Source organism: Ctenopharyngodon idella, chromosome 23 (assembly GCF_019924925.1).
Source record: "Ctenopharyngodon idella isolate HZGC_01 chromosome 23, HZGC01, whole genome shotgun sequence".
Classification (NCBI taxonomy): Eukaryota; Metazoa; Chordata; class Actinopteri; order Cypriniformes; family Xenocyprididae; genus Ctenopharyngodon; species Ctenopharyngodon idella.
The window spans coordinates 7,912,898-7,939,399 of NC_067242.1; the positions used below are offsets into that span (position 1 = coordinate 7,912,898).

A 26,502-nucleotide genomic window follows, 5' to 3' on the forward strand; every position below is an offset into this window, starting at 1 on the left:
CAATAATTTAAAAATATATAAATATAATTTAAAAAATATTTTTAATTTCTGAGACTAATAATAGGGTTATATATATATATATATATATATATATAAAATTTACAAAAAATACAATAATTTTAAAAAAATTTAATTTCTGAGACTAATAGGGTTCATACATATATATGTGTGTGATTATTTATATATATATATATATATATATAAAATTTATAAAAAAAATAAATACAATAATTTAAAAAATATAAATATTAAAAAAATACATTTAATTTAAAATATTTTCTTTAATTTATAGGAACTGAAAAGAAATAAGAAAATATTAAGTTTCAAAAACTGCAAACCACATGTAAAATAAACAAAATTTATCCACATATATAATATTTAGTCTGAGGTGACTATACCATTCTGATGGTTAAGCACCTCCTTACACTGACAATTTGTTGAAAAACATTCAAGAGGAGTTTCAAGTACTTTATACTTCATCAGTGGAAAGTGTCTTACTATTGGCACTCGCACACAAACACACGCAGACGTCTCTCACAGTATGTTCTTTATTTCATACAGCTGAGAAATGAAAGCAAACACAAAACCATACAAAATAAAACTACAAAAAACAAATTGCCTCAGGTCCCAATATTTCAGAAGTACAATACATCATGAAATGATAAAGAATTTGATAGAAACTATCAGTATTTACATCTCTTTTTTATCTTCATCTGACCCAGAGAAAACTATTAGCCTTATATTATATTTTCAGTTTTAACATCTTTTTATGTAAACAGAAAATTTTACTGCAAGAGTCGTCATCTCTTGTATTTTGGCACCATTTTGAAGTCTGTAAATGGACTACGATTCTCAGTAGGACTACAGTTGTGGCGGCAACACAGATGCAGCGATGATCTCAAAGCAACACCTACAACATCATGGAGAAAATAAACTCATGACACCATGATCTGTGCTACTGATGTCAAGCATGAGATACGAGAGCAGCTACTGGGACATAATGTGGGCGGGAATAAGGGGGAGGTCCTTGCTAAATAAGTTTGTTCCCAGTTTCAAGAGGATTGATTGAGTACACTTCTTTACTGAGAGTATGTTCGGAGTGGCATACTACCATACTACCCATACTATTTTTGCAGCATACATACTGTGCACAATATGCAAATGTTCAGTGTGAATTGCATACACGGATGACGTATCTGTTGTGCAGTATAAACAGAGCACACTATATGTAAAACTATCCCATGATGCAATGTGCTTGACTTTACGTTTGCTGAATTTGCAACCGCATACTAGCGTACTACTCTTACTACTTTTACCACATCTTTCTATGGCAGAAATAGTAAGAGAAGTACGCTAGTATGCAGTTCCGAATTCAGCAAGCCTGAAACAGTGTTAACTAAAAGTATTAAAAAAAATTTTGGAGATTGAAGCAAAGCTGAAATTAAAAGTTTTGCGTTCCCCCAAGAAACTTTGTGTTTGCTCGAAAGGTGTGCGAGCGAATGCAAAGTTTCTCAGGGGAATGCAGAAGCATTGAAATATATTTTTTCCCATCACCATGTCCTTTTAGGGGCTCCGGAAGTATGAAACCAGGGCCTAAAACTAACTTTTTGCCACACCTGCCAATGGCCGGTGACTTAAGAAAATGTGCGGGCCATAAACATTTTTTTTACCAGCCATGAAACATAGATTAATCCTTATTAAAGTTAAATAAATTAGTCAGTCTGGAGCACTTAGTGATTTTTCTTTGTCTTTTGTTGTTTGATTAACATTAAAAACACAGACAGCAGCAGGAATATTAGGGTGCTGTCACTTTAAGAGCTAATGCACAGATCCAACATACTGATACACATGCTTTTTCTTTCTTGACTGTTTACGTTCACTTAAGACATAACTGACTATATGTATACTTGCTGTTTTTTTTGGACAATTTTTCTGTCCGTTCAAGTGCAAGAAGACATGAAAGAGAGCTCAATTCAGTATTTGCGCGCTGAGATGTGGCTTTCTGGGTGCGCACTTTGGATGTTTGCGCACTAGTGGTGTAACGGTACATGTATTCGCCCCGAACCGTCACGGTACGGACGTCATGGTTCGGTTCATGCAGTTAGACGACGAATACAGTCCAGTCACATGTGATCCACACTCCAATCCAGAAGGGGGCGCGCACAGTAATGCTTTTTAGCCTAACCAGTTTTAACCAGCATTAACCACCAATAATCGCAATAAGTTCTGTGTTTTGTTACTTTCGATAAGAAACAACGTGCCATCTTTCAAATTCTGTCCATTTTATCAAGAAATTCAAACAATAAATGCCGTTTTGACGCTTTTTGATGTGGCGTGACAGATCCCTGTGTAGGCGCCTCAGTTTAAACGGCAGCGCGGAGCACGAGTATCTCTTCCTATTCACTACTACAGAATGAATGAACATGAAGGTATGTTGAAAGATACAGTACAACTTACTGAAACGTATCATATCTCGTGTAAATTGCTCAATCAGTGTTTCAACCGCGGAAAGATGTCAATAAAACATTTAGTAAACAACATGTCACGTAGTATTACATTTAGAAAAGCCATTCAGTGTCAACAGCTTGTTAGTTCGCTAGAGAAATGAACTGTTTCGCTAAATATATGAACTATATTAGCCTATATTTTAATTATATTTAACTTAACCTGTTAGTTAATGTAAGGCCTAAATAAACCTGTCATGAAAACAAGTTATGACAGCCACTGTGTAAATAATTATATTTCAACAACGAATTGGAGAAACAGAAGTTCATGCAAAAACTGCCTTATGTGTAATTTACATGTTTACAATGCATACATTTTTTATTATTATTTGAGTGTTGATGATTATATCTAAAAATATGGCAAGTGAATTTAATAATTTGGGCTCTGTTAATTGTAACCTTTAATATTATAGTAATGTGCAAGTAAGGGCTTTCTAATAGTTTACAGCATTAGCAGAGATAGATTTTTTTTTTATCCTTAAGAAAATTTTAATTATAATTGAATAAATATATGACAGAGATACAGTTCAGTAAAACATTGTTTAATAAAAAAAAAATTAAAAAAAAAAAAAAGAGTAATTTTTTTTTGTTTTCTCACCCTGCTGTACCGAACCCATACCGAACCGTGACTTCAAAACTAAGGGAACGTACCGAACCGTCATTTTTGTGTACAGTTACACCCCATTGCGCACAGAAAACTTCAAACCGCAGCGTGCGAGTAACTAATTGAGTTCCCTTTCGTGTCTTCTTGTGCTTGAGTATTCAAATTGGCAAAGCTTAAACTTTTGTGATGATGCAGCGCTGGCCCGCCAACTGTCGCTCCTGTTCTCACAATATTGCATTGTAAGGGGATGTCACACTGAATGCATTTTTTCCATTCCAATGCGCTACTTTTCCATTGTTTTTCCATGTAAACGCGCTAGATGGAGGTGTATGACCGTTGCGCTTGCGTGTTTTGCAGAGTCTCGCGCATGACACGGCATTCTAAATACGTGGCGCTCAAGTTAAAATCAGTTCAACTTTTAAAAACGCGTCTCGAGACCGTGCGTTTTTTTCCCCATTCCACTGCCTGTGTCTCGCATTTTTCAAAGCAAAAACACGCTGTGTGAACGAGCCCTTAGAATTCATAAAAATGTTACCGGCCAACTGGCGATTGACATTGTGCATTTTACCCACCAATGCTGATTTTTCTTACATTTGGCACTTGGCAAGTGTTAATTTTAGGCCCTGTATGAAACGTTTAAGTCGAAAATGCATAGTTTCACATAATATTCTTAAAAATTAGTAGGCAGGATACAATATAAACTGCAAAGTATGCATTCAGTATGCTAGTATTCCACTTCGAACACAACCCAACTGTTTTAGACCATGGTCAGTGTTTCCCACACTCATAAAAGACACACACAGACCACAGAATGTGTGCTTATAACAGTCTGAAAACCAGCAATGGTCATACAGCACATTAAAGCAGGTTTAACACACACACACACACACACACACACACACACACACACACACACACACACACACACTTCCAGCATCCATTTGATGAGTGTTCAAAAATAATACATCCATCATTTTGCTGCTTTCTCTCAATTTTCCTTCATTTTATCAGCTATTTGTCCCATCTTTCTCACCTCATTTTCTTCCATCACATGTCCCAATACAGCTCTTAGCTTTTTCATAACATTTCTGTCTCTCTTTCTCACTGTTTATATATGCGTATCTAATAAATATTCATCAGCTTTTCATTTTTCACCTGTCTAAAAGTGCCAGCCAGGTGGATATTACAGGAACAATTTCACTCTGATGCGACTCTTGCATGCTGGATAAGAACATTTAAAGTCAACTTGAAAGCAAAATTGACATTATTTAATTTATTACTACTGAAATCACCATCCTTTTCTGATGAATTCCCTTCGATTATCCTTTTCACTTGCAAATATGTCACATTATGGCAGTAAATGGGTTGTGAGTGCAATTTCATGCTGACTTTAAAATATTCAAATGACTCACTTGTTCCCTCAAAAGTATTATTAATGTGTTATGTTACATAACCATGACCTTTGGGCACAGCAGAACCAATGAGACTTCATTAATTAAACATTTTGTATTGTTAATTTTCTTTGCTTTGTATCTTCCAGCACTTTCTGTGGGGGATTCCATGTAAATGCATTTCATTTCGAGGTTTGCATCATTAGTTTAAGACCATCTTTACACACGCCACAATCCAACGACGACAGCCACTCAGAATAAATATAAATATAGGACTATGGCATAAAAATCCACAACAATAAATAGACACACGGTCAAGCTTTTCGAAAATGAAAAGAAATCAACTCATAACACAGCAATCTTTCCTTTAGCAATTTAATTAATTCCCTTTAATTATCTTTTAGCAGCTTAGCGAATGGTAACTTGGCACTACTGAATTTTGTCATTATTTGCTTTGTCTTAGTGTTAAGGGTCATAAATTACTCTTTTCTCATTTTTTGCAGTCTTGTCATGAAAACATAAGGATTGTATTTTTCTATTTTAAAACTAAATACTCATATAAATACAGTCATAAGCATTATTATTATTAAGACAACCCTCACTGAAAATGTAGGCAGGAGTTGTAAAATATACGGTACTGGTGGTCGCGACAACCGTTTCTATGTTGAAGCATCTTTAATCATGTTATGGCAGTTACCATAACAACTGCAGTCTGCACAGCAATAACTGAAGTAATCATTACTGTTTGGCACAGACATATTGTCTTGTAAGCTCACTCACTGGCTTCAGTTTATGTGTTCACTGGAAATATTTTCAAGAGTTAAGATGAAGGGTCAGATATTCACTCTGTTCCAAAACTTAGTGAGCTCCCTTGCTGTTTACTGCCAACATAGGCAGCTGCCTTCTAAAGCCGCGATAAGCTAATAAAACAATACTCTAATAAGCATAAAAATACAAATATTAAGTAGAATAGTTTTTTAAGTAGTTCAAAAGTTTGAGGTCAGTAAGATTGTTGTTGTTTTTTTGTTTTGTTTTTGGAAAGAAACTGTTATTTTAAATTATAATAACATTTCACTGTTTTTACTGTATTTTTGGTCAAATAAATGCAGCCTTGGTGAGCAGAAAATACTTTTTTAACTTTAGTTAGTGTGTCATGTTGCTGTTTGAGCATAAACAACATCTGCAAAGTTACGACGCTCAAAGTTCAATGCAAAGGGAGATATTTTCTTTTAAAGAAATCGCTTTTTAAGGACTACAACAAATGGCTGGTAGGAACTACAATGAGCTTCGTACCGGGTTGGTGACATCACAAACCTTAAAATTTACATAAACCCCGCCCCCGAGAACACACAACAAAGGGTGTGAGGCCATGTTGAGCTGCTTTAGAGAAGAGGAAGAGTTGTTGTAGTAGAGTGTTGTTGCCGTCATTTTACGCTGGACTGCTTCACAAACGAGGGTCAATTCAGCACTGGATTTGCACAAAAGATTAACATGACGGCACATGCTAGTCGATGAGTTGAATCAACTCCACAGCAACTACATAAATTTCTCCACTAACCATTCAGAAACGTCTAAAAGTTGTAACTTCTTCCTGAGTCTCTCCATCAGTGTCTGACTCCGGTTTGAACAATGTAAGGCTGAACACCATTACTGACAATCCTCATTTTGGCTGCGTGAGATTCTCCAGCTTTGTTGTTGTTGAGCAACCGAAGCGTGAGCTGTTAAAGCTCCGCCCTCTTCTGGAAAGGGGGCCGGGAGCAGCAGCTCATTTGCATTTAAAGAGACACACACAAAAAGGGGCAAATTTGACAAGCTATAATAAATGATCTGTGGGGTATTTTGAGCTGAAACTTCACAGACACATTCTGGAGACACCAGAGACTTATATTACATCTTGTGAAAGGGGCATTATAGGTCCCCTTTAAAAAAAAATCTTACCGACCCCAAGCTTTTGAATGGTAGTGTGTGTACATACACACACACACATTTTGGAGATTGTTGCAATACATTCTGTGGCTACTTTCTCTGACATAGAATGCTACGTTCACATTTGGCAAAAAGAGGTTATCTTAGAAGGCAACATAATGCACACTTATAACATGCTGCCTAAGTCACCAGCCCACTATGATTTGGGACAGAGCTAATGTTTCTGTCCTCTTGGATGTAGCGTCTACAAGTGTGTGTACAGCTGAGGAACAAAGTAAAGCAAGAGATATACAATCCGTAATTATCCAACAACAAACATCAACTCCCTACCTCAGTGAGGACTCTGCCGTGTCTTCAAGCGTAAGGCTTTGTTTTTAGTCAGCGAGATTCCTGGTTCAAGTGACGGCGTTTCATCTACTACGGATGGTATCTGTAATGCATAACAGGCTTAGATGAGGCTGTCAAATCAAAACAATACAGAAAGGCATCATGAATGAGCCTTGGGCTGAAATTCACACACAAAAAGAAAAACAAATCTGATGTACGTGTGTGTATGTGTGTGTGTTTGTGTGCATGTTTCTGTTCAAATAAGCTCGCCGGACCCTTGAGCTGCCTCGGAGTGTTCATTAAAAATACCACGCTGTTTGTGTTCGCTGCTTCTGTATGGAATGTGAGTATGCGTTTTTCATTTCACGACGCAGAAATCCTTCCTTACGTGTTTTTACATCCTTTTCTCCACTGCTGGTCGAGCGGAGCAGATTGAGGTCGGACCTGTATCAGACAGGGCGCGTGGATTTCTGTACCCACCAGGGGGCGTGTCATCAGGGAGGGGGCGGGATCTGTACCCCGAGCAGCTCGTAAGCGAAAATGTTCCAGAAGATGGCGAAGAGGAGGAAGGTGATGAAGGAGAAGATGAGGACCCACCAGGAGCACTGTTTATGCAGAGATTCCTCATAGCTCCGCAAGATCAGCAGCCCCATGCTGATGCCCACCACCGCACCCGACAGATGAGCCATGAAACTGGGCTGCGGTCCGGAAGAGGGGAGGGGCGGCGAGAAACGCAACCATACGGCACGGCCCACCTCAGAACTCACTGTGAAAGACAGAGAAAGAGATTGGCAGATGTTTGGAATAGCATACTGCCATACTACTTACACTAGCAGTCAAACGTTTGGAATAATAAAGATTGTTCTAAGAAGTCTCTTCTGCTCACTAAGGCTGCATTTAATTGATCAAAAATGCAGAACGAACAGTAATATTATTAAATATTATTACAATTTAAAATAACTATTTGAATATATTTTAAAATGTCTCCAGTCTTCATTGTCACATGATCCTTCAGAAATCATTCTAATATGCTGATTTGCTGCTCAATTATTAAACATATATGCAATTAGGTCATGTGATAATGTAGTATACTACTATTTGAAATGATTACCATTGCATTGCATTCATATATTACTATTTTTTAAAAAATAGTATGCAGTATTTAGTGTATACTGCATAGTATGCAATATTCTAGTCTTCCATTCTGAATATTGTAAATAAAAAACAATAGTACACAGTAACTTGCTATTATGCTATTGTGAATTCAGCCATAGCCTATTTTTAAAAATACAGTATGCAGTATTTAGTGTATACTGCATAGTATGTAATATGCTAGTTTTTCATTGCGAATATAGGTAATTACAGAAAAAAAACAATAGTACATCCTAATTTGCTAGTATGCTATTGTGAATTCAGCCATAGCCACGGATTGCAGTGTTTAGTGCATAATAAATAGTATGCAATACACTAGTCTTCCATTATGAATATAGCAAATAAAAAAAAACAATAGTACACAGTAACTTGCTATTATGTTATTGTAAATTCAGCCATAGCCTTTTTTAAATAGTATGTAATAGTATAGGTAATTATAAAGAAGAAGAAAAAAATCCTAATTTTTACATACTAATTTGCTAGTATGCTATTGTGAATTCAGCCATAGACTATTTAAAAAAAAAACACTATGCAGTATTTAGTGTATACTACATAGTATGTAATATGCTAGTTTCCATTGCAAATATAGGTAATTACAGAAAAAAAACAATAGTACTTCCTAATTTGCTAGTATACTACTGTGAATTCAGCCATAGCAATTTTTTTACAAACGGACTGCAGTGTTTAGTGTATACTGCATAGTATGCAATATTCTAGTCTTCCATTCCAAATATAGGACATAATAAACAACAGGACACAGTAACTTGCTAGTATGCTATTGTGAATTCAGCCATAGCCAATTTTTACAAAAAAGTATGCAGTATTTTGTGCATACTAAATAGTATGCAATACACTAGTCTGATTATGAATACAGCAAATAAAAAAACAATAGTACACAGTAACTTGCTATTATGCTATTATGAATTCAGTCATAGCCTATTTTAAATAGTATGCAGAATTTAGTGTATACTGCATAGTATGCAATATTCTAGTCTTCCATTCCAAATATAGAAAATATAAAACAATAGTACACAGTAACTTGCTAGTATGCTTTTGTGAATTCAGCCAGAGCCAATTTTTTTACAAACCGGTTCCAGTGTTTAGAGCACACTGAATAGTCTGCAATACACTCGTCTTCCATTATGAATATAGCAAATAAAAAAACAATAGTAACTTGCTAGTATGCTATTGTGAATTCAGCCATAGCCTAATTTTTTAAATAGTACGCAGAATTTAGTGTATACTCAAATAGCATGCAATATGCTAGTGTTCCCTTTAAAAAAAAAAAAAAAGCTATAAAACTACAAGCTATAAAACTGAAAGGCAAGTCATAAAAGTAACAAGAATGTTCAATCTGTTCTTCTCAGATGTTGCTTATTTAGTACAAATTTTGTGAATTAAAATTACGTACTGCAAACAAGTGCAAGAATCATCCGCAGCAACTTGTATGGACACTTCATACCGGCCCAGTTCTGAAACACAAACACATGTGTTAAAAAGTATCACAAAGACTTCAAAGTCGTCATGATGCATGATATACTGTATGCCAAACGTCTTTTTTAAAAGCAAAAATGTGAAGCTATTGTGAATTGCCATCAGTGTTGTTATGGTTAACTAAAACTGAAAAAATATAAAAAAAATTCGGTAACTGAAATAAAGCTGAAATAAAATAAAATACAAATATTAAACCAAAAAAATAAAAACAAAAATTAGAAATGTTGCCTTGGGAACTAACTGAAATAAAATGCATTTAAGTTGAAGTACTACATTTACTATAACTGAAGTAAAAAAAATAAAGCTAAACTAAAATTAAAATGAAAACTGAAAATATAAAATAAGCTAATTTAAAACAATAGTAATAAAATATACTAAAATAACACTGATTGCCATTTGCAACCCATTTTACTTTCATAATATGATATTTTCAAGTAAAACAGCTCAACCTGTACTAAATCCAGAACATTCCCTAAATTTCACTCACACAAAAGCAAAGGCACTTATATTCCCATAAGAGGAAGAGTTTAGACGCATCCATCAGCACGCAGCAGACGCTAAAGAGACTTTAGGACTCTCTGAGGCCTGTTTGTATCTGTCTATGTGCGAGTGATTAGAGACACTTTGATCTTTAGGGAAGCCGCAATATAAGGCATCCGTTGAGATTTATCCCTCTGCGTGTCTCTATTCCTCTGCCCGATTTCTCCTTTTCATTCATTCTGACAGAAGTCGCCATGGCAGCAGTTAGTTTAGGTTACCATGACAACATTGGCGAGATGTGCTGAGCAGAGTGCATAGACCCCGCCGGACCCGCCCACCACTGGAGCTCGCATATCCGTGATGGACACCGTCAGCGAACCTGAGGAAACACGCAAAGCAGCAAGTTTAGGCTTCACTAATGACAAACACTGGGATTATTCATTATATTTTGTCCCGCAAATCCTCCCTACCAAGCATGAGACCACCAGCAGTGAATTCATGAAGAATTATGACATCATGTAAATCGATACATTTGAAATTCTAAAGTCTGATACATTGTTTCCGGTGATTGTGATTCTGTGTAAATACCTTTGTGTGCGACATTACAAAGTCCGTGTACTCGCTGTATGTGTGTTGCTTTCATGCGGCTTCTATCAAGTAAAATTTCTCCTGATAGGCAAATTTAATCTTAATATAATTGGTTCATGAGGGCGTCCCTCCTGTACACTAGTGACGCACACCTATTTTTAAGGATTATTTGAAGGTAAATAGAGAGAGTCTTACTGTATTACTTGTCTTTAATTTAAATAATTAAAAAAAAAAATATATATATATATATATAAAAACTAAATTTGAAGGTATTGAGAATTGTATTTTTGTTAAAAGAAAGTTACATTTAATTTTTTTTTTATATTTTAAAATGTAATAAAATAATTTAATTTAATAATTTAATTTAATAAATGTATTTAATTTAATACATTTAATAAAAATTCATTCTGAATTACAGAATTTACATACAGGTCAGGAAGCATGATTATTAACATTAAAATGACACGACTAATATTATATATATATATATATATATATATATATATATATATATATATATATATATATAAACCCCAACTGACCTGTATTTCTGCATTATTAGTATCACTGTTGTTGACTCATTTAATGAATGCAATAAAGGTAATTAATAGTTGCCATGTAATTACAGGATACAGAGCTGCTCTGTGCTGCAGACTAAACATGCACTATAGAAACTACATTTTGACATGTTATGAGGAAAATGAGTGGAATTGCCCATGCAAAACTTGCTGCTAGGGTGGATATAGTACATTGCGATGTGGTTGCTATGGTGTTCTAGGTGGTTGTTAGGTGGTTTCTTACTAGCCCAAGTGAAAAGAGCCCACCCCGAAGAGGACTGATTTCATACCAAACATTCAAACCCACAGAGGCATAAAACACATCCAATAAAGCTAATTCTGCACTCTAAACTAAAACCTCATTGGAAAGCGAACATGCATGCAAAATGGGTGCGATAATTGAATATTGGCATATCTTGTGTGTGTGTGTGTGTGAGTGTGTGTGTCAGATTGTCTATACCGTGCGTCTACACACTGAGCTGTGCTGCGCTCAGCACTCTAACTCAACCGCCGACTTCATCATTCTTCTCTTTTTTTTTTTGTTCATTTTCTTGAAACTCTTTTTCCTCGCACATCCTCCACCCTCTCACTCTATTTCTCACGTTTTCCTTGTCTTTTCATCTCTTTCCCACATATAGACTCTTCTCATTTTCTCTTATCTGTTCTACTCTACTCTATTTTCTCCTTCCTTTAATTCTGTCCTCAACATGGACACTTGCTCGTACAGTATGTCAAAGCATAGACGCTGCAAAATAATGTGTGTTGTAGGTAGTGATGATTTGGCATATGTAGTGAATTTTGAGTAAATAAGATATAAGTGTATATTAAATTTCAGCAATTTAGTGTTCATCTCATTTGCTACAGTTATGTTATTCTAGATCACGGGTATTCAAATCTGTTCCTGGACTAGAGGGCCACGTCCTGCAGGGTTTTTCTCTGACTCTAATTAAACAGACCTGAACCAGCTAATCAAGGTCTTCAGAACTACTTAATTACAGTGTTTGAAAAACTGTTAAAAACTGTGTTTGATTAGGCTCTGAATTCAGCAGAACACAGTTCTCCAGGAACCAAATTAAACAGCGCTGTATATTACCTGTATATCTCCAATATAACACACGCATTTATACACACAAAAATTATATATATATATATATATATATATATATATATATATATATATATACACATACACACTCACATCACACACACACATATATATATACAATCTATCTATATGAAAATCTGGACTGAAAATCTGTAAGATGTGGCCCAACAGAGATATTAGCATTAAAATGTAAATCTATTCTATTACACTACATACAGCCTCCATAGTATATTTGCTGCTTTAGTGTGTATGTGACAAGAGAGAGAGAGATGGTGTGTGTGTGTGTGTGTGTATGTGTGTGTGTGTGTGTGTGTGTGTGTGTGTGTGTGTGTGTGAATAATTCAGAGATTATTGATTAGGTCATTGCCCACTGGTGACATGTCCATCATAAATATGAGCACATTCTCCTGGTGAACTTGTCACAGTGCAAGGACAGCAAGACTTATGTGGACACACACACACACTAACTCACCAGCGACGACTCCTGCCATATACAGCAGACTGATCCTCAGGATCCCATGAACCATCTCCAGAGGAACTCCAATCATCAGCTGGAGAAGAGCGTTGAAACCCAACTGCTCTAACCTGCACACACACACACACATCCAGAACATGAAACATCAGCTGTGGCTGCAGGTCTGTACGGCTAAATTTAGACTGAGGAACACTGAAACTCTCATCAGCCTTAGAACAAAGACAAACTTTTGTCTCTCATCTTTAAAGAGCTTAACCTTTCTCAAACGTGACATGGAGTTCCTGTGGCATCCCTGACAGAAGTAAACCTGTTGAGTAATCAGATGAAGCACTTCACATCTATTAAAACAAGTATCATTTTTATTCATTAAAAAGAGAGATTTGTGATGAAACCTCTCTGCTTTACATGCTCATGATAATTTTATGATAGATAAACATACTGAACGCTCTACAATATGTCGCTTGCATTAACGCTAGCTAGCTAACATGAATGCGAAATAGGGTTCACAGCCCATTTTACTTTTGTATTTCTCAGTAAAAAAGGATATTCTTAGAGAAAAATGTGGGTGGGACCCAATTTAATCCATTAGGAATTGATTGCATGGTAAAAAGTATTTCAATATGACATGATTGGGGGAGAGGGGTTGAAAAATGTTTTTGGTAACATCAGTTGATAAGGAAAGTCATTTCAGAGCATTGTGATAAAAGATGACAAATACAAACTCTTTTCTTTAAAACACTGCAGAAGTGCAGAGATTAAACATGCACAACAAGACCAAGAACATGCAAGCTTGTAAAACTCAAATAAACACTTGGATAAACACAGTTTATTCAAGGAACAGTTTCCAGTTGCATAATTAATCGAGTGCACTACAACTGATCCTCATTTATTTATAAATGGAGAACTAAACAATACTATGAGAGAAGCTAGCTCATCCGGACCTGTCAATCACAACATCAGGCATCCCTCTACTTACCCAACATGCATAAACATGTAGCTGAAGAACCTCCAGATTTGTGCGCGGTGTCCGGGATGATACACCAGTGGGCTCTTCATGAAATCCGGCTGGTAGGTTTGCAACACCCATTTATTGAGCATCACGCCGTAACACATAAACACTATGATCTGAAACACACAAACAGTATCGACCCTGTAAATAATGACCCTTAGACAAAATACTAAAAAAAAAAAAAAAAGTTTGCATATGTGTTATATTTTCAGTATCATATTTGATACATTAGGCTTTTATGGCCCATATAGTTTCATAGGAGAATATGGAGATCATAATCGAGGAGGAAAAAAACACAAACTGAGCAAAAATATGCAATATGCTGATATTTATATGGCCAAAACGTAAGATGAAATTCTGATAGCTTGTAATGTAAATCAATGAGATCTTTATAACAGTATAGAGACTACTTACATAAAATACATGTAAATATCAGGTGTCACTCTATATCTCCCAAAAATATTATCTTGGTAAGATGATATTTAAATGCTTAGTTTTATGATCAAATCTCTGTAGTATTTATTGTGGTGGCAAAACATAAAATTCAATGCAATACAATGATGATTGAGAGATCAACAAATAAACGTTCCTCAAAAGATACGTACATTTTAACAATATGTATGAACAATCAAGTACACCTAAGTTCCTTCAGGCCAGTAAGTGTTCATCTTGAAATATAACTAACAATATTAAAGCTTTTATTACGTTTACTTTTACAGATTTCACAGCAAAAAGACCCATGTATCACTACCTGAAGGGGGACATTTTTAAATTTATACTAAAAGGACATTAGTAGATTGTGTACAACAGGTTTTCACCAAAGTTTTGGTCATGTTGATAATTTAGAGGCCTTAGAAATTTGCGTTTCAAATATGAGACACTTTGCCGGGAGTTTGATTGACAGGCGATCTAACCAATCATAACGCCGAATCCGCCATTTTGTCTGACAAAGCAGTCAGGGGAGTTAGTAGATTAACGTCGGTGAACTTGAATTTGAAAAATGGTGTACTAACATTTTTCCGCGGTTGAAACAACCTTCCTTCTGATGTTCATTCATGTTTATTTGATGCTAAAAAATTAACTAGTACAAAGAGATGATCGGTTCACGAGCTGCTTGAACTGAGGAGCTACAGCGATCTGTCACCACGCATTAAAGAGCCACAAACGGTATTTATTGTTTACATTTCTATAAAAATTACAAAATTTGAGACTTTGTTTCATATCAAAAGTCTTGTGTCTTGTCTTTCGATGCGTTGTCATTGAATGTTGGCGTTGTCAAACAAATGAGCTGAGCTGATGAACCTATAGTGCAACATAAAGTACAAAAAGCCATATAGCAGCTCAAGAGTTCAGTGAGGTGTACCTGTACAATGGTTATGATGGCCATGAACACAGGAGGTGGGCAGAGTCTGTTCTGATGGAAGTACCATCGGCGGTCCGTCTCGCATGGCAGAATCTCATAGGCCACATAGCGCACGAAGCGCTTGTACACGCCCAGCCCCGTCTCATCCAATAGGATTTCTCGCTGCAGCGTGCGACGCCCATTTGCAATGGCTCGGCGAAAACTACTGGAACGCTTGCTGTTCAGCTGAGAGAGACAGAGAGTGAGGCAGTGTCATTTTTATGCTGAATGGTTTGCTTAACATGTGTGTTTCTGGTGTATATACGCTGTAGAAATACAGTAACAACATTTCAGAGTGACTGTACTGTATCTTACACACTTCACAATCACACATCATTAAATCATTAAATGATGTTTATATAAAAACCTAAACTGAATTGAACCACACTAATTTGCTCAATAAAAAAATATATAAATATATTTATAATCTCCATAACAACACAAATGCATCAACAGTAGACCATAGGATGAGTTATAGTTTATTAAAATGGCCTTTTCAGCAACTGTGGGCAAAATTTACACATAGACCAAAAAACACAATCACATGGCACTAAAAAATGCTATAAATATTAACTAAATAAAGTGTATAAAAGACTCTAATACACATAACTAACAACAAAACAATTTTTAAATTAAAATTCAAACAAACTTGATGAATCTCTCAAGGACTTCTGGCAATGCACCCTACATAAAGTATAAGGTATAAATAGGTATAAATAAAATAAAATACATTAATTTTATTTTTTATATTTTAATATATAATTATTAATTAATGTATTTTTATATCTAAAATATTATGATTATTTCATGTACTCTTTTAAAATATATAAATTTTCACCATATATGTTATGATGACTTGCAATTGGGTTAATCAATTAAATTGAGTATTTTAATATGACTTTTCCAAATATAAAAATTACTAACATTCTTTACATTGTATTTGTGGGATTATGTATCTTTTAAACAGACCTCACAATAGCCACATTTTAATATTTAATTATCAATTTGTTTACGATTTTTATATCTAAAACATTATTTGACCAATATTATTATATATTTGATTATTACATGTACTGTCTTTTAAAATATATAATTTTCACCATATATGATATGATGACTTGCAGTTAATCAATTAAATTGAGCATTTTAATATGTGTTTTCCAAATATAACAATTCTTTACAGTGTATTTGCGTGTGATTGTGTATATCCAGACCTCATAATAGCCACATTTTAATATTTAATTATCAATTTATTTACTATTTTTATATCTAAAACATTATTTGACCAATATTTGATTATTACATTTACTGTCTCTTAAATTATATAATTTTTCACCATATATATGATATGATGATTCAGTTAATTAATTAAATGTAATTTTTTAATATAAATTTTCCAAATATAAAAATTGCTAACATTTTTTACAGTGTGTTTGTGTGATTGTGCATATACACTCTTAAACAGACCTCACAATAGCCAAAATTTAATATTTAATTATTAATTTATTTACTATTTTATATCTAAACCATTATTTGACCAACATTATTACATATTTATTACATGTACTGTCTTTTAAAATATATAATTTTTCATCATATATGATATGATGACTTACAGTTAATTAAATTAAGCATTTTAATATGAGTTTTCCAAATATATACATTCTTTACAGTGTATTTGTGTGTGATTTTGTGTATATACACTCTTTAACAGACGTCACAATAGCCACACACACATATGCACAGACAATCAGAGACATGTACCAGTTTAAAACTGTGACTTTCTTACAGATTACTCTATGTATGCAGGATTTCTCGCACTCTCTTCTTTCTTTTCCCTGTTTCCTTCATCTCCCTCATGCCCCAGATTTACACTTCACCCAAAATCCTTTTAAATCCATTGCTTTCTCTCCACCTCAGTCTCAGTCTCTCTTCCTGTAGAACATGATTTTAAATCATCGTATGTCTTGAAGTCCAGAAAGTGCAAAGCATCTGTGCACGAATACGTGAGGGTTCGTATCACATCTCTGAATGAGTCTAGCTAGATCACCAAAACTGTCAACACAGAGCACCGCAGTCATGCGTGTGTGTGTGTGTATTAAAAGAGCCTGCGGCAAAATTGATTCAACTGTCTGTGCCAGAGTGAAAACACTTACGCCCCCTCATATCAAGAGTGAGAGAGTGAACAAGGTCCTGAGAGGAACACGTCTAGATTTGTAAAGGAAGCACGTGGAGGTACAGCAATTACAGAGCTGAGACCTGCAGTCTATTATTGACTGTGGGAAGAGCGTTTCATTCATGAACACACATTTACGCAAACGGCATTCATCCAGGTCTCATTGAAATAACATGACAATCAAATGTCACACTCGATAATTGTGCATCAGGAATCTATATGGTTGCATGAGCACGAACACAAACACAGTTAAATGGATCATTATTTAAATAAAATAAAACCGTATATACACTACCGTTCAAAGTTTTGGGGTCAGTAAGATTTTTTAAAAGGCATTTGTGATTAAATTGATCAAAAGTGACAGTAAAGACATTTATAATGTTACAAAATATTTATATTTCAAATAAATGCTGTTATTTTGAACTTTCTAGTCATCAAAGAATCTTGAAAAAAAAAAAGTATCACAGTTTCCACAAAAATATGAAGCAGCTCAACTGTTTTTAACATTGATAATAATTGGAAATGTTTCTTGAGCAGCAAATCAGTATATTAGAATGATTTCTGAAGGATCATGTGACACTGAAGACTGGAGTAATGATGCTGAAAATTCAGCTTGCATCAAAGGAATAAATTACATTTTAAAATATATTCAAATAGAAAACAGTTGTTTTAAATCATAATAATATTTAAAACAATAATACTGTTTTAATCTAGTACTGGTTAACTAAATGCAGCCTTGGTGAGACGAAGAGACTTCTTTCCAAAAACTTTAAAGTACTATATCTCAGAAATCAAAGCAGAACAATTGTGGATATCTAGTTTATCTGTGACTATTGCATGACTCCAAATGAACGCAATCCGTATCCAAAGTGCATGATTATAATGTGCACAGAAACTTGTAAACACAACTTTGTTTCTTAGCGGATGTATCAAAAAGCCAGCCTGACTTCTGGAAGTTGCATGCATGCAGCTCACCAGTTCTATGAGTTCCTGGTAGCAGACGTGTCCGTGTTCGTTGCTCTGTACCAGCGCCAGCAGCATCTCCAGTTTACTGGGGTCCAGCTGTAACTCATGGTGCTCAGCTAGACTGGTGAAATTTTCCACTGCTATAAAACCAGTCTGCTCTGGGTCCAGCTGAACAGAAAGAGAAGAAACACATGATTAGTTTATATGCATGCACATACAGTAAACATTCAGGACTAACATGCATTTATTACACAAAACACACAAAATAAACATAAACATGCTTTGCATTTGCTTGTTTATTTGTTCTACAAAAACCATGTGATCAAAATTTAACAGTATGATTCAACATTACGCTAAAGAACAACTGGAATGACTCCCAGTGGGTGAGCAATGAAATCGTTTAGCTGATGTGAGTGAATCCGTGATGGATAAACACACAGAATAACAGCAAGATGTCTTTATAGTGCATCAAATTGTTTGAGTAAGAAAAAGAGAAAATCCTGTTTTCCATGATATGACCTCTTTAACATGGATACACACACGGTTAGTTCGAGGAACTGCGGTTGTGACTCAAACATAGTCATTCTGCACAATTCATCTGTCTGTTACACACACGCACACACACACACAGAGTCACAGATTCTGTAACTATTACCATGTGAGTTTGTGTGTATCTATCAGCCTGAAGCATTACCCTACTAGATCCAAACAGGAAAGACAACCCAGGAGAACACGCACGGCTATTTTTGCTGTCTGTGTTTACTCTGAATTACTTCTGTATGCTATATTTAAATTTCAGAGGGCAGATGGGTAAAAGAGGAAAAGGAAGGAAAGGAAGAAAGGGAACAAGGAAGAAAGATAAAGGAAGAAAGAAAGGGAGGGGAAAAAGAAGGAAATTAGGAAATTTAAGGAAAGGGATGAAGAAAATGATGTGAGGGAGGGGAGGAAGGAAGGAAGGAAGGAAGGAAGGAAGGAAAGGGTGGAAGGATGGAAAATGGGTGTAAGGAATGATGGAAGTAAGAAAAGAAGGAAAGAAAATTAAAAGAGATAAGGAAAAGGGAGGGAAGAAAGGGATAGAAAGATAAAAGGGAATGGAAAAGGGAGGAAAGGAAATGAATTTAAATGAGAGGAAATTAAAAGAAAGAAGGGAGAAAATTATGGACAGAAGGAAAGGAAGAAAGGATGAAAGGAAATGAATGAAAATAAAAGAAATAAGGAATAAAGGGATGGAAAGATGGAAGAACAGAAGGATAGAAGGAAGAAAGAAAGAAAGAAAGAAAGAAAGAAAGAAAGAAAGAAAGAAAGAAAGGACAAATAACAGGAAGTAAGAAAGGATAGAAGTAAGAATGGAAGGACAAATAACAGGAAGAAAGGATAGATGGAAGGACGGAAGGACAAATAACAGGAAGGAAGGAAGGAAGGGAGGAAGGAAGGAAAGGGAAGGGAAGGGAGGATAGGGGATGAAAGAAGGAAAGAAAGAAAGAAAGAAAGAAAGAAAGACTAATAAAATGATCTTCTTGCCTGTAATGATGTAGAAACAGACAGGAGAAAGAGGAAGGAGAACGAGTGAATCTGTGTAATGAGTGGAGGATGAAGGATGGAGGGATGAGAGCAGCAGACACATGTGGAGAGAAGGATGGAAGCGAAAGAATCATTTACTGAGGCGATTCAGCACAGAGGAGAGCCGCTGCCGTGTCACCATGGTTACAAATTACCAATGTGTCACCCTGAGAAAGAGTGACACTGTGTGCGTGTGTGTGTGTGTGTGTGTGTGTGTGTGTGTGTGTCACCGCCAGCGACTGATCTAGTTCTGTCACCTCGCACCACATGATCATGTACACAAATCACCAACAAACGAGCGCCAAAACAAACCACAGTACAACCACACATCTACCATGTAAATACCATGATATCTGAATACAGTAATCACTAAAGGGTGAAGAACATCTGTTTACCAGCTGTGCCAGTCATCAGGGGTCACGTCTCTGAGCTGGAGCTGTCCTGAACGCACCTGATGGCCCGTTCATTGATTATATGAGCGAGAACAAAGCCTGTCGTTCGGCTAAGTGTGCTAAAAAGAGCCTTACTGTTGCCATGGTTTCCAAAAATACACACCATATGGCTGAGCGCAGAAACATCTGAGCAATGATATGGTGTTAGTAGTAAAATATGTCAGCTTTCTCATCACAAATGATCTTAGGTTTACACTGTAACCCTTACAAAACAGCACTGGGGCCGCGGTACCATAGTAAATATAATATTACTTTGATAAAAACCATGGTTTGAATATTTGAAATAGAAATCTTTTAGCAACTCGGATCATTTGATCTAGAAAAGATGTATTGAGATCTTTTTTGAAACTCACACATTACTGGAGTCTTTTTCTCAGGAGGAACATCTGAGAAACAAGAGGCCTATACAGTTCATTTCTTCATTCTATCAATGCAGCTGCTCATAGACGAAGAGTCTTAGAGGACGAACTGCTGCTGTTTTATGCAAATATAATGCTAAATATGGTGCGGCAATCCAACTGTCAACTGCCCTCTTTCTCTCCGAACAGCTGGTGCCAAAGCAAATACTGCTTACACACACACACACACACACACACACACACACACACACACACAATGTAATTGAAACAAGATTTTTACATCTTCTGATCAAAATGTTGACTGTGCAAAACGTTGCCATCACGATGCTACGGTGTTGTGGGTGGTTGCCAGGGTGTTGCTATGCCGCTGCTGAAAATACTCATCTATGTGCTTTTCAGCTTATTTAGTATGAAAATTAATATGTAAAAGTGAACAAAATAATGTTGGTAAATAGCTGTGTAGTATAGGAACTATTATAGGATCCATAGTAGGCCTATAGAGCACAACAGTTGGGTTCCGGAAGTAAACACTCCATTCATTTTCTCTATAGGGAAATTTATTTTTAACATAACTTATAAATCTTTAAAGACCTACTGTGAGCTACGAGGTTGTTAATCAATATTATTTGCTTCTGTTAAAGCCATCAGCTCGCATTATTTCAACTTAGTTTTAAAATAATCGTTTAACAGCAGAATTCATGTTGAAAGACTACATTACCCATGATGCTGTACAGAAAATTCCACCAGAATAACACAAGACGCATCACTCGTATTGAATGGGAGAATGTGCAACACACAATATGGTGGAATAAGTCCCGCCTTCTAAATAAGAGCCAATCGCTGATTGGTAAAGTCATCGCGTCACGGCTGTTAAAAGCTCCGGTTCCAATAGAAACAGTCAGACGCACACTTCCTATAGACACGCGCACTTAGGACTGCGCATGCGCATTCGCTTGATCCAGCCTTTAAAATGCCATTTTTTTGTCATAAAATTAACATTTTTACATTTTAATCTGATTATGCTGATTATGCTATTTTGCAATGCTTCATGGGATTGTAGTTCTTTCCCTCACTAAAGCCGTTAAGTAGTCTTGTACCTTTGTGATTTTGTCTGATTTTCAAATACTTGTTTGCTTCAAATAAAAGTTTGTAATGTTATGATTCACCTCGTAGCTGGTTGGTTTGGTTCATGACTTATAATGCTTTAACGAAGACTTTTTTTTATTGCAATCCCTATGGGAGAAATGAATTGAAAAGATAACCAGCACCGCTGAAAAAGTGGGCGGGCACTGTTGCAATCTATTTGTCATTTTAATATAGATATTTCAGTTCAGTTTCACTGGTGCTTTTAATAACACAGATTGGTCACATGACTACATCATCTGTCATTATTATATTGCACTAAATAAATCTAAATCTAAATATTGCATTAATTATCATGACTTAATTATAATTATGATTGAAAATGATTACTTGTTATGTTAATTGTTTTTAATAAATGATAAACAAAAATAGAAGCCTGATGAATTGCAGTTAAGTCCTATTAAATGTTTTAAAAAAGGATGGCTTTTAAATATAAAATTAAGTGGCTCCTTTTATACTCGTAAATTAAAAAATTGTACTTAATAGTCCTTGTTATCAGAACGAAAAGAAAATAAGTGGCATCGCCCATCCCTAGTCTCTAGATATGGTTGAAGCCTAAGGGATTTTCAAAGTTTAATACTTAAGGTTAATGATTTAAACAAACCTTTAACACTCCGTATAAGCAATAGCAATGCTTACCTTCACAAGCACCACTAACTGAACTCCAGACAGTGAGAGAAGACACTGGGTAATTCAGTAATTTAGAGCTGTCTTCCATTAATTCAGTTTATCACACAGAGCGTTGAATGTGTGTGTGTGTGTGTGTGTATACCTATGAACTGTGTGCGTGTGCATTAGAGCCAGAAATAGTCTGAGCTCAGCACTGCTTCCTACAGCAGAAAAAAAAAAAAAAATCATAATAAACTGAAAGGTTAAGCATCTTGCCTTTACACAAACACACACAGTAGCTGCAACACACTCACACCATATGCACACTAACACACACACACCCACTCGACACAACAAAACAGTCAGGCCTCACTTCCGTCTGAGAACACACTTACTGTACACGGAAAATCAAAAGCACAGCACATGTAAAAACATATGAAACACACCCACACGATACCAACACAAACACACACACTGAACTGATGACTGTGTGTCCCTCGTCCCCTAAAGGCAAAGATCAATTCTGCCCCTCCGACTGAATGATTGCCTTTCCTATCCATCAATCACCCTAATCTCTCAGCATCAGCATAGATTAGACAACAAAATCAAACACACACACACATTCACACACACTGATATTGCCTAGTGTAACTTCCAGCATTCTCAAATTATTGCTTTAAAAATACAGCATGCATTTACAATTCACAAGTTTGAGAAAACACATTTATTATATGAATAATTATTTAGAAGCAACAATGGATATATAAAGTGGCCACAAGGATTCTAAGATGGTTGCCGGGCGTTGCTATGTGGTTGCTATGGTGTTTAGAATGATTTTACACATCATAGTTTAAAACTTATAATGAGGGGAGTGTTCAAATCACTAACTAATTATGTGCAACAATAGTAACCACACATCAGTTAGACTATAATAATCTGACGAGTTAATTCAACATTGTTTGGTGGACTAATGAATTACGTTATTTGGAAAAAATAAATATTCAGATTATTATTATCATTAATAAGTAGTTTGGAGCACGTATGAATTATGCATATTATTATTATTATTATTATGCATCATTCATACATTCATTTAACTATATATAATAATAATAATAATAATAATAATAGTATATTTCTATATTTCTTGTTTTTATTTAAACAATAGGCCTATTCAATTATATATAAAATCAGGTTATTATCATTATATTTATTTTTAAATAGTTATTAGATAATTAATATTATATAAAAGATGAAGATATATATATATATATATATATATATATAATTGTAACATATATATAGTGCTGTCAAATCAATTAATCATGATTAATCACATCTAACAAAAGTACATATATATGGGTATGTACATACATACATAAATTATATATTGACAAACCTTTATGTTAGATGTGATTAACTGCGATTGATTAATCACGATTAATTGCAACAAAAGTTGTTATTATATATATATATATATATATGGGTGTGGGTGTATATGTACATACATACATAAATTATATATTTGCAAACCTTTATGTTAGATGTGATTAACTGCGACTGATTAATCACGATTAATCGCACTAATTTATATATATATATATATATATTTAAAATTTAATTGTAACGTATATATAGTGCTGTCAAATCGATTAATCACGATTAATCGCATCTAACAAAAGTTATTATATATATGGGTGTGGGTGTATATGTACAAACATACATAAATTATATATTTACAAACCTTTATGTTAGATGCGATTTATTGCGATTGATTAATATATATATATATAAGATATAGTGTTATTTTATGTTATTTTTTTAGGTTGGGAAATAATCAGTTGAGAACACTGAACTACTACCACTGCAGATGAATTACCAATGCAAAGCAGTTATAAACCAAGACCAGAAAGCGTGACCTTTAGTCAAGCACCTTAAAACCTTAAATTTCTGTCTGAGGAGCTGATTTTGCTCCAAAAATGAAACTAATTAGCATATACTCATGCATATGTATTCAAACAAGCTGTTGTTCGAATCCTGATGAATTTTGAGTGCAAATCATGCAATGTGAGCTGCCAGGACTGCCAGCTTTCAGATTTTAGTTTTGCCAAGAAAACTCCAGACCATCTCAATGTTCACACCCCCTTGTAATGTAGCTGTTCAAACTGTAAACCCTGGATGAACTGTTCATCAAAGCTCTTACTGAAAAGTTCTCACTGACCTCCTTGAATTTCTACTTCTGCACGTAGAGAGTAATGCGTTCTGCAAGCTGGCAGGTCAGACTGAGGGTATAAATAAGTCATGCTTTTGCACACAAACTGGTTGTAACTTGCCAGGTGGTAAAAGAATAAAACAAAACAATGTGTACAGTCGTATTTCTTGGTGTCTGTTGCTTGCACTAAATCTCTTGAAGTGCTCTGCTCTTTTCTGATCAATGATGACTTCTTTTGAGTATTTTTGGGTCTCCTCTTTGAGTCTCAGTTACCAAGGCTTCCTTCCTTTCACTGAAGGAGTTTTTCCTGTTCTTATCCAGACAATCTGTGTTATTAAAAGCCCCAATGAAACTGAACTGAAATATCTATATTAAAATGACAAATAGAGTGCATGCACTCTATTTCAAACAGTGCATGCCCACTTTTTCAGTGGCGCTGGTTCCTGAAGTATTTTTCCATTAATTTCTACCATAGGGATTTCAAAACGTTATAAGCATTATTTTAAAGCGTTATAAGCCATGAACCAAGACAATCAGCTGCAAGGTGAATCATAACATTACAAACTTTGATTTGAAGCAAAAAAGTTTTTGAAAATCGACAAAAATACAAAGGTAGACAAGCTTTAGTGAGGGAACAAACTACAATCCCATGAAGCATTGCAAACAGCATAATCAGATTAAAAACGATTGAGAAATATAAAGCTACACATTTAAAAATGTTGATTATTTATGTATATAAAAACAATCTATTTCAAGTTTATTGCATAATATGGAATATGGAATACATTTTGAAAGCGTAGGGAGAGCACATTGATTACATCATTCGCAGTGCTTCATGGGAGTGGGCGGGGCTAACAAGATCTTTTGGCACTTGTTTTGACTCTGACTGGTGGAAGTTTCTCTACAGCATCATGGGTAATGTAGTTTTTCACCATGAATTCTGCTGTTAAGCAGGATTATTTTAAAACTAAGTTGAAATTATGCGAGCTAATGGCTTCAGTAGAAGCAAATACTATCGATTAACAACCTCGCAGCTCACAGTAGGTCTGTCTTTAAAGGTTTATCAGTTATCGTTAAAAATATATTGAATTTAACTGAAATGATCTGAATTTAAAGGGGTCCTTGATTATGCTTTCACTTTCTTAACTTTAGTTAGTGTGTAATGTTGCTGTTTGAGCATAAACAACATCTGCAAAGTTACAACGCTCAAAGTTCAATGCAAAGGGAGATATTTTCTTTTACAGAAATCACTTTTTAAGGACTACAACAAAAGGCTGGTAGGGACTACAACAAGCTTCTTCCCAGGGTTGGTTACATCACAAACCCCAAAATTTACATAAACCCCGCTCCTGGGAACACACAACAAAGAGGGTGAGGCCATGTTGAGCTGCTATAGAGAAGAGGAAGAGTTGTTGTAGTACTGCGTCATTTTACACCGGACTGCTTCACAAATGAGGGTCAATTCAACGCTGGATTTGCACAAAAGATTAACATGACGGCACATGCTAGTCGATGAGTTGAATCAACTCCACAGCAACTACATAAATTTATCCACTAACCATTCAGAAACATCCAGTTTCATTCTAAAAGTTGTAACTTCTTCCTGAGTCTCTCCATCAGTGTCGACTCCGGTTTGAACAATGTAAGGCTGAACACCGTTACTGACAATCCTCATTTTGGCTGCGTGAGATTCTCCAGCTTTGTTGTTGTTGAGCAACCGAAGCACGAGCTGTTAAAGCTCCACCCTCTTCTGGAAAGGGGGCCAGGAGCAGCAGCTCATTTGCATTTAAAGGGACACACACAAAAATGGCGTGTTTTTGCTCACACCCAAATGGAGCAAATTTGACAAGCTATAATGATCTGTGGGGTATTTTGAGCTGAAATATCACAGACGCGTTCTGGGGACACCAGAGACTTATATTACATCTTGCAAAAGGGACATTATAGGTCCCCTTTAACAATAAATATTGTCAAAAGCAATAATGAAGTTTAATAACTGATCTAAATGGAA

The 26,502-nt window shown here is 35.3% G+C and overlaps 1 protein-coding gene across 10 annotated transcripts in view; it reads right to left on the reverse strand.

Annotated features, from left to right (window-relative positions):
- Positions 1-534: 534 nt before the first annotated feature.
- Positions 535-26,502, reverse strand: part of rhbdl1 (rhomboid, veinlet-like 1 (Drosophila)) — a 32,449-nt gene continuing 6,481 nt past the window's right edge. For 5 of the 10 annotated variants that reach the window (XM_051881722.1, XM_051881721.1, XM_051881720.1 and 2 more), the window contains 7 exons: positions 18,166-18,324; positions 14,976-15,200; positions 13,580-13,728; positions 12,601-12,713; positions 10,157-10,257; positions 9,316-9,376; positions 535-7,518 (listed from right to left, as the gene is read on the reverse strand). In XM_051881722.1, the coding sequence (XP_051737682.1) occupies positions 7,247-7,518; positions 9,316-9,376; positions 10,157-10,257; positions 12,601-12,713; positions 13,580-13,728; positions 14,976-15,200; positions 18,166-18,324 (1,080 nt within the window). In that variant the 3' untranslated portion in view covers positions 535-7,246. The remainder of the gene's footprint in view (positions 7,519-9,315; positions 9,377-10,156; positions 10,258-12,600; positions 12,714-13,579; positions 13,729-14,975; positions 15,201-18,165; positions 18,325-26,502) is intronic. The other 5 variants (XR_007927828.1, XR_007927827.1, XR_007927825.1 and 2 more) reach the window with 5 other exon arrangements.